This window comes from Asparagus officinalis, chromosome 9 (genome assembly GCF_001876935.1).
Source record: "Asparagus officinalis chromosome 9, Aspof.V1, whole genome shotgun sequence".
In the NCBI taxonomy this organism is placed as follows: Eukaryota; Viridiplantae; Streptophyta; class Magnoliopsida; order Asparagales; family Asparagaceae; genus Asparagus; species Asparagus officinalis.
The window spans coordinates 20908780-20919234 of NC_033802.1; the positions used below are offsets into that span (position 1 = coordinate 20908780).

At 38.3% G+C, this 10455-nt stretch overlaps 1 protein-coding gene across 1 annotated transcript; it reads left to right on the top strand.

The window, feature by feature from the left end:
- LOC109823667 (probable alkaline/neutral invertase D) lies at positions 853–7485 on the top strand. The gene is made up of 5 exons (XM_020389992.1): positions 853–1044; positions 1397–1810; positions 3503–3934; positions 5838–6396; positions 7046–7485. The coding sequence occupies exons 2-5, from the start codon at positions 1415–1417 to the stop codon at positions 7333–7335; spliced, it is 1677 nt and encodes a 558-aa protein (XP_020245581.1). The 5' UTR covers positions 853–1044; positions 1397–1414; the 3' UTR covers positions 7336–7485.

The window sequence follows — 10455 nt, forward strand, 5'->3', positions numbered from 1 at the left end:
CAAATTTTAGATTATGTAGGTTTTAAATCAAATTTGCTATATTATTTTACCGTATCATAAACAGTAAATCAAATTTGCTCATACATACTTAAAGTTAATATTCATGCTACAAATAATTTACTATATCATAAACAGTAAAACAAATCAAATATATTAAAACTTGGATCCTTATTTAAATATAGAAAAGTAGGCATTATTTCTAAATCAAATGTATTAAAACTTGGAGCATTCTTTAAGTATAGAGGAGTAAATATGATATCTAATTTTAATCATATATATAATTAAACTAAATGTATTAAAACTTAGAGGAATGCAAGTTTAAAATGCAGTGTTTAAAAAAAGATGGGTCGTGCTTTTGCACAGGGTGCGTAACAGTAAATTTTCTATTATTTCCAAAGTATGAGGTCTAATATGCTAATCAACAATACTTGTAATAACGTGAAAAATAAAGTACAAAACTGTAAATTGTTACCAGACACGTAGACAAGAAATATCTAAATTAACACCAAAACGCCAGGACAAAATCCAATTGCAAACAGCAACCTTATCCTAAATCACTCCGCCAGCCACGTCAGCTCGCGGCCCCTACTCCCACCTACCCACGTGCTTCCACCAGCTACTCCCGGTCACCCGGTCACGGATTGGGATCCTCTCCTAAGGAACAGTGGTTCCTAACATTTCCTAATGGATCTCAACCATTGATTACATAGGACCACCTTGTTTTTTGTGTCCAAACACAAAATCAATGGTCGAGATCCATTAGGAAATGTTAGGAACCACTGTTCCTTAGGAGAGGATCCCAATCCCCCGGTCACACCCTCCCACTCTAAGAACGCGGAGGCGGAGCGAAGCAGAGCATTTTATTCGGTTTCCTCCTCCTCCCCTCTCCTCCATCTATAAATACACCCTTCCGATATGGTGCCCTCTTTTTCCCTTCTTCGTCCTTTTCTTCTTCCTTTTGTAAATCCGTCGCCTCTCTCTCCGATCCCCCGAGATCTCCGCTGCTATCGACGAGATCGGCTCTGCTCACATCAGATCTCTAGGGTTCGCTCTCTCTGCGTCTAATTTCCCCCCCATTTTTTCAGAATTTTGCGGTGGTTTCTCGTTATATGTGCTGCTTTCTCTAGATTTGATGCAATTTTGGTTGATTTTGGAGGAGATCAGGCTGAATCTCGATCTGAGATCTGATCGAACCTTTTCCGATTTAATAAGATTCCTTTGAATGGAGGAATCGACGATTATTCTAATGCAATTTTAATTATAATTTGTACGAATCTCGACGAATTAATGTTAGATCTGATAGAATTAAAAAAAAAAAATCGGTTGTTGACCACCGTCTCCTGAGTATTTTATTTGTGACTTTTTTCCCTCGATCTGATTTGATCGTTGGATGCAGATCGCAGAGCTGTAGTAAATGGGCGAAATGATGGAGAGTAATGGCCGACCGAGCATTTTGAAGATAGAGTCGAGCTCATCCTTCCTCGAGGATGACCTCGATTTCTCTCGTCTCTATGTGAAGCCGAGGATGGAGAGGCAGAGGTCGTTCGACGAGAGGTCGCTCAGCGAGCTCTCGATCGGGCCGAACCTTCGAGCGGTGGACAGCTATGATGCACTGTACTCGCCTGGAGCGATGCGGTCAGCTCTGGATACGCCGAACTCCTCGTCTGCGAGGACTTCGTTTGAGCCGCATCCGATGGTTGCTGATGCTTGGGAGGCGCTCAGGAGGTCGATGGTGTACTTTAGGGGGCAGCCGGTGGGGACGATTGCTGCTTATGATCACGCTTCGGAGGAGGTCTTGAATTATGATCAGGTGGTTCCCATTGCCTTCAGCTGAAATTTTAAATAATTATATGCTTTGATCATCGACAAAGAGAGTGAGGTGGAACATGTTTAAAGTGCTCAAGTGAACCTATCCCCTTTAATATCTGAAGGCAGCCGTTTTGTGTTTATTTCTTTGATGGTTTTTGGCTTATCAACATGGTATTGTTTTATGGCTTTGTTGATCTATAATTTAAATAATCAAGATGCATTGATTTCAGACAGAGAGTGTGAAATTGGAAATGGAATCGTGTTTAAAGTGTTTCAACGAGGATATCCTGTTTTAATATCTTAAAGCAGTAGCTTTGCATTTGTTTGCAGTGAAGTAGATGATCGTTTTTATGTTTGTATGCCAGTTGTTTGTTTCTTCTTTGGTAATTTTGTATCTTCTTAAATTATACAATTATGGTCTTGCTTGTTGGTAAATCAACAGATAGATATAAATCAATGGATGAATAATTAGAAACATTGGTTGTGTTTCAATGAGTCTGTCTTCTTTTAAAACCTGAGAGCAGTGGTTTGCGCTCATTTATGTTGATGACTATGGTATTTTCCATGCACGTCTAGTTGTTTGTTTCTGCTTTGGTAATTTGGTCCCTTCCTAACCTATACAATTATGGTCTTGCTTGTTAGTAAAGCAAGAGATTAATATAAATCAATACATTAATAATTAAATACATTGATTATTGATGAAGAGTGAAAATGGAATGTGATAATGCTTAAAGTGCTTCAATGGACCTGTCCTTTTTTAATATCTGAAACGGTAGTTTTCATTTATGCTGATGAATATTGTCTTTTCTATGTTTTGCATGGCCAGTATTGTTGCTTCTTTGGTAATTTTCGTATCTTCGTGAGTTACGGTCTTGTTTGTTGATAAGTCAATATATAGGTATAAAAGTGAACATATTATGCAAATTGAGATTTTATTTTATTTTAAGCGGAAAATCTCACTTGATGTATGCTTTATAAAGCTTTTGGATTTTTCTCCCATCACTTTTTGGTTTTTATTCGTCCCATCTTTGACTGATTTTGTACATATATCAGTTTTTCTTCCGTAAATCTTCCCATGACAAACTAACACACAGACACACACAATAAAATGGGGAAAAAACTCTCATCAACTTTTCCTAAGAAGAGTAATGGATACCTGTATATCATGTTGAAGGAAAAATAAGACTGAATCATCTCAGTCTGAAGTTCTTGTGTGACCTTTGAATCTTTATGTGAAGCCTTGTTGTCCACTCTCTAAATTTTTGTCGTATCTTTCTCAATTTTGTTGTGGTCTCAGGTGAACATCCTTATCTCTAGGGATAACTTTCTGAAAGTGTCCATTTCTTAAATCTCACTCACTTTTTTTTGTGTCCGTCTAGAATGGAGTAGAGGTCATTTACCTTTTGTTTGGTTGTTGATCTTGCAATTGTAAGTTCTTCTTTGTTCTCTTGATGGAGGATCCTACCTTTATGTGAAACTTCTCATGTTTTTAGTAACCTACTGGAGAATTCTACAACAAATCTTTTATCCCGAATTTTGGGGGCCAGCTGCATATATCCTCTTCTTTCATTCAGTTATTATTTACAACTTTGTATGAATTTGGGATAGAAAAGTTATTTCACTAAGATTTATATTTTAACATTAACAATTACAATACTGAAACTTGGTCTTGATCCTGTTTTCTATATGACAGGTGTTTGTCCGTGATTTTTTTCCAAGTGCGCTGGCTTTCCTGATGAATGGTGAATATGATATAGTTAAGAACTTTCTGCTAAAAACTGTCCACCTTCAAGGATGGGAAAAGAAGATAGATCGCTTCAAGCTTGGGGAGGGAGTCATGCCAGCAAGCTTCAAGGTGCTTCATGATCCTATTCGTAAAACTGATACTTTAGTTGCAGATTTTGGTGAAAGTGCAATTGGTAGGGTGGCTCCTGTCGACTCTGGTTTCTGGTGGATTATTCTTCTTCGTGCATATACAAAGTCTACTGGGGATTTAACCCTATCTGAAACACCTGAATGTCAAAAAGGGATGAGACTCGTGTTAGCTTTATGTCTATCAGAGGGTTTTGACACCTTTCCAACCTTGCTCTGTGCTGATGGGTGCAGTATGATAGATCGTAGAATGGTAAGGTTGTTTTAAGTCTGAAAAATATCTCAGGCATTCTCCCCATTCTATTTTCATTCTTCTTCTGAACTCATGTATCTCTCCAATTATGAATTACATTTAATGCGAATGTTGCTAACTGCTTTTTCTTTGAAGGATGTCCTTAGTTACCCTCAAGATAACCCATGATATAGTCAACAAATAAACTTTGTTAAGAAATTTTCATGAGTCACAGTAGTGTGATCATAATAACTTATTTCATAATTATGTTATAAATGTGATTGGATTACAAGTATTTCCTGACTCCTGAAATTTTATCAGTTTAGAATGTTTTCGTGTTAGCTTCCCTGATTATGGAATTTTTATGTAGATATTCACAACTTTATATATCATGCACACGAGATAGCCTAGGTGATTAAGCACTTACGGGATACTGTTCGCTATTCTATAGTACTGAAAACCAGTAGTGTTGTACGAACTAGTGCTGATCATACTTGTGCTGCCAAGCACTTAGGTTGTGTTCGGAATTTACTTTTAAACGCAATATATTATTACATTTTCTTACAGTGAGAACTTTGTAGCCGACTTTTCTTTCTTTTTTGGCTGGCCAGGTCTCCGTTTACTTATAGTAATCTAAATTGGAAATAAAACTTTGACAAATTTCCAAACTAATCTACTCACATCAGAAAAAAATCTAATTAAATTTACATTCTTTTTAAACCCCAGACTTCCAAAAGTAACAGTGCAAGTAAAGAGAGTTCCAGCTGCAAAACCTTGATCGACTGTAGTTGATGGTATAACCTATCTTTTCCAGTGATGCAAAGTCATCCAATAAATGAACAACCTTCAAGATTCGCTTCCAGGCTGATGGATTGAGCGAGATCCTTAATTGAATGTGCATAAGTAATGATATTAAGTCATGTTACTCAGAAGATGCAAAAGGACTGGTTACCTTTCCATTTGTCCGTAATGCTATTGTTCAGCGCTTGCGATCACAGTTAAAATCAGAAATGAGACACGTGAATCTGTTCAGAGTATGTGAATGAGTTCGAACAATGCGAAAACTAATAACAGGTTACCAACATAACAGAGGTAGCTATGGAATCTCACTACCGTCAGTTAAATAAGCACAAAATTAGATGAACTATATTGAACAGTCAAAAAGACTCAGAATAGACTTGTCATAAGTGTGTTTGCAACTGACTAGTCAAAATAAAAGCTGACAAAATTATGGAGTTTTTTTTCGTTATTCTTTCTGAGTTAGTATATGCGTAAGTACCGCCATAAGGCAACTCCTTCATCTGCTGATAGTAACTAATGTCCACTTTAAGATTACAAAATATCATCAAAATTTTTCTTATTGTCCTCCCCACCTATGAGGGATGCCAATAATGGGACTACCTGTAGATTTGGTAGTTAAACATTCATTCACATGTCTATGCAATGTATGCAGTAAGAATCATCTTGTTTTACGATAAAATTTCCATATCATAATGAACTTTTGAGGGCTACATGGAATATATATATATATATATGTATATATCATATATATATATATATATATATATATATATACTATATATATATATATAATATATATTTAATATATATATATAAATATATATATACATATATATATATATATATATAATACTTCTTTGGAACCTTAATAATGCCTCTCAACAATTGAGTTCTTCAAATGTTGCTTCTCCCTTTCTCTTTCTGCATGGTTTGTCTATGGTGAACATCCTTATTTGGGAAACTAGACAAATTGATTTAAGATTGATGTTTATAATTTAGCTAATCACATGTCATGAAATATCGAGAGTTTTGCCAAAGATAAAATGCTTGTATTTTCTATTACTATTCTGTTACTTTTTTGCTTCCCCACTTATGAGCTTCTTTTGTCTCTGAATTTTTACAGGGAGTTTACGGTTATCCAATTGAAATCCAAGCTCTCTTCTTTATGGCTCTGAGATGTGCTTTAGCAATGCTTAAACATGATACTGAAGGGAAGGATTTTATTGAGCGAATTGTGAAGCGTCTACATGCCTTAAGTTATCATATGCGAAGTTACTTTTGGTTAGACTTCCAACAGCTAAATGACATATACCGCTACAAAACAGAGGAGTACTCCCACACTGCAGTCAACAAATTTAATGTCATTCCTGATTCAATTCCGGACTGGGTGTTTGATTTTATGCCAATTCGTGGAGGTTACTTCATTGGAAATGTGAGTCCTGCACGAATGGACTTCCGGTGGTTTGCCCTAGGCAATTGTATTGCCATTTTATCTTCTCTTGCTACTCCAGAGCAATCTGCAGCTATAATGGATCTTATAGAGTCGCGCTGGGAAGAACTGGTCGGTGAAATGCCCTTGAAGATCGCTTATCCTGCAATAGATAGCCATGAATGGCGGATTGTGACTGGTTGCGACCCAAAAAATACCAGATGGAGCTACCATAATGGAGGGTCATGGCCAGGTTAGTCACTTGAAAACTTGTTACCTTTTATCACCTAGTATCATAAGTTTCTCATGACTACATACATGTTAACTAATCCGATGAAAAACGATTAAAGCGCAATGTTATAAGTGCATACAGCTAGCTTCTTCTGAGTCCTGATTATCAAATAGGTCCAAGAAATTCGCTTATGGAGAAGTTTACCGTCAACGATGGCAGTTATCCGTGTTAGGACTAAGTAACGCACCAGTAATTCATTTATGTATTAGATAACCTTGAAAGTACCTAGTGATTCTTTCTTGCTGTGATGGTGCATCGAGGGAAGACCAGATCTTAGATTGGTGCGCTAGTTCTCAAGTCTCCTTGTATTGCATTCATCTAAGAGTAGGCACAATTATTCTCAAGGTTCCTTGTATTGCGCTAGTCTAAAAGTAGGCAGCCGTTGGTGTACAATTAACACAGTGGACAAGCATCTCTAGATACTTTCTCTAGATTACCCAAGTCAACTGGTAGCCTCGTAGTAAGGTGGAGTTGGTATCGTGTATCTGTTGATATTTTATCAAGCAACAGTCTTAGATGTGTACATATTTGATGGAAAATATTCACCGAGCTGCACAAAAATATTGAGCACAAAACAGTTGCACTAAATCTTTTTCTGCCATTTCTGCAGTACTTCTGTGGCTGCTAACTGCAGCCTGCATCAAAACCGGCCGCCCCCAAATCGCCAGACGAGCAATCGAGCTCGCCGAGAGCCGACTACTAAAAGATGGGTGGCCCGAATATTACGACGGAAAACTAGGCCGGTACGTTGGCAAACAAGCAAGAAAATTCCAAACTTGGTCAATTGCAGGATATTTAGTAGCGAAAATGATGTTAGAAGACCCATCTCATCTAGGAATGATTTCCTTGGAAGAGGACAAGGCGATGAAGCCGGTTATTAGAAGATCGGCGTCTTTTTGAACCAGGTAGAAGAGAGAATTTGAGGGTAATCTAATCATTTAATTGTTTCTTCTTCTTTTGTCTAATTGGTAATGCTTCTTGTTAATCAGGCCTTTTGTATGTACAATTCGATATATATTATATAATCAGCAGATCCCATTTCCAAATAAATCCATCTTCGTAGTGTAAAAACCTGGAATCCAACCGTCTCTGTCTGTTTTATCGTTGGAACGGAATCTCCGCGGCCTTTTGTACGTACAATTCCATATATATATATTATGAATCAGCAGATCCCATTTCCAAATAAGTCAACCTTTGTGTAAAAATCTGATACTTGAGCCTGGAATCTGTCTCGTCTGTTTTATCATTGGTGCTGAGGGCGTGTTTGGCAAGCACCCTAAAAGTGGGCCGCGACTGTTTCTGGTGCAATTCTAAACTTGGACAAATTTTCAAAACCAACCCATTTAGAAATTTATTGTCAAACCTAAATTTATTGTCAAAAAAACGACCCCATTCAAACAAATTTGTAAAAACCGACCTGGTTTCAGCCTCAGCGCTGAAACCAAGTCGGTTTTTGAAAAAAAAATTCGAAACTTCACGGGAGTTGAACTCCCATGAAGTTTACCAGCTTTTAATTAAGCTGCTAAACTTCACAGGAGTTCAACTCCCGTAAAGTTTCACAATTCAAAAAATTTATTTTTGAACTAAGAAACTTCACGGGAGTTGAACTCCCGTGAAGTTTAGTAGATTAATTAAAAGCTGCTAAACTTCACGGGAGTTCAACTCCTGTGAAGTTTTAAATTTTTTTTTTTCAAAAACCGACCTGGTTTTAGCGCTGACGCTGAAACCAGGTCGGTTTTTGCAAATATCCTAAAAACGGGTCGTTTTTTGCAAATAAAAACTCAAATGGGTTGGTTTTGAAAATTTGTCCTTCTAAACTTAGGGGGGGTTATTCATTGGTGTAAAAAGTGGGATAATGGGGTAATTTTTGGAACACCACTTTTTGGTGTTCCCTCTCCTTTGGCCAAAGCCTCAAACTCGCCCTGCAAGCTGAAAATCCCGCATCCGTTTCGACACGGCATGTACTGGGTTGCAAGAGGCCTATGACAGAGAAAGGCCCAATCAACGCCGACAACGCTGCTGCTAAAACTTTGAAACAAGTCAAGAAAAACGCCGCTCGAAGATGGAGAAGATCCATCCGACGAGCACATCTCCGAGAAAATCAATCCTTGGTCCAACGCAAGGATTGCATTTCTGAAGCTCTACCCAAGCATTGCGTTCATACTCCAGAACGCCGTCTTCGTTCTCGAGGGCGTTCACCCGTTCCTCCGTCATCGTTCTCGAGCCTGAGCCAGCTCCGCCGTCGCCGTCCTCGAGGTCGCTCGCGCCGTTCTCGAGCTCGTTCGCCCGAGCCGCCGTCGCCGTTCTAGAGCGCCGGATCTGCTGTTGAGAGCGAACTAGCTTGAGCTCTACTGGTCATGGCTGCAACTCTCAACTCTCCGCCCTCGTTCGTCATCTCCTCCTCAGTTTGATGCTCTTCAACGCCCTCGGCGTCTTTCCTGCTAAGGATAAGTGCAGGTTGATTCTAATTTCCCTTTTTTCACAATTCTGTTCAAATTAGGGTTTTATTTTTGATTGCTGAGATCGATGTTCTCACAGTCGCTGTGGATTATGTGCTCATGTCAAGAATGCTTGTGCTTTCTTGGGAGATGGCATGTCCAGAATCGAGCTGACATTTTTCTTTTGATAATTGAAAATTTTAGTTTTTAATTTGTCTTTATTATTTTTCATATTAGTTATTATTGTTATAAATTGATAATATTAGGAATTGGAGCCGAGAGTACATGGAAGGGGAAGGGAAGCAAATTCTGATGAGATGTACTTCGGTGTGCATCAAGAGTTCGTTGTCACAATAATTTGATATAGCGCATTACATTATCATAATTATAAAAAGATGTCATACTAAAATTGTCCCACTCAAATTGTCCTATTACCCCATTTTACCCCACTTTATCCCACTCAATTATCTCATTAGGTAAAATTACCCCATTGGAACAATTTACCCCAAATTACACCAAATTACACCAACGAATAACCCCCCCTTAGCTAGTTTCCTTTAGGTCGGCGGGGTACGGAGCAAACCTAGTTTTATGGGCCGATTTCTGCGTTAAAAGAACTGGGCCATGTTTTGTCCGAGCACAATTGTTCTCAAAATGGGGGCTTAAGGCCGAACTCAGTCCCATTTTGAAGAAGTCCCAAACAGGCCCGAGCCTCAGCGGCGCAGGAAAATGATTCCTGTACAGTGAATACGGAGCAAGATCACAGGCACGTGGTTGGTTTGCAATTTCATTTGGTGGTTGGCTCGCTACGAAGGATCACCTGAGCTCAGGTTGCGTCATCTGAATACAACTTATCCAGGGTTCGAACGTACTTGGAAATGCGTATATGGTCAGCGCTTCTTTTTCCAGTTTCAAATCATTGTTCAATTGTATATCGGAGTCATGGGTTGATTATTTGGAGGGCTAAATAATAGAATTAGATAGGATATGCCTTTATCCTTGCGTGTATCCAAACTATAATCTCATGGAATCGTCCTTGATTAAAATTATTAACTTATAAAAGTCAAACGTTATCCAGTGCTTTGTGAGCAGGATCTAGGTCAAATTTATAGACGTAGGGTCATTCCAATGGATGCAGATATTAGAAAACAGAAAAGAATTACTTGTGATTGAAATTTCATGCGTTTAGAGGGATGACGTATGATGTTTAGAGGGATGATGCAAGTTAAAGTAGCTTTTTTCTTTTGGCAATAAAAATTTGGATATACTCAATAACGCAGAGACCAAAAGTTTTCTACTACCCCGATTTGTTACCCAACAAAAATAAGGCAAACTAGGTATACTCCCTTAACCAGAGGCTAGAGATCCAGTTAGTGGGTGGATCAATTCTAGCTTGGTTTAAGGGGCTCAAAATGACCTAAAACATCAGGGCCAGAATTGGCCCAGCTTTTCACAAACAGAAAATTGGTTAAAACTGGGCAACGTTTGAACATGACCTGGTTTTGGTGGGTTGCTAAACAGCCCCTCAGATTCAAATCAAGTTGTAATCTTTATTTTTATTAAAAAAAATTATATTTCCTTC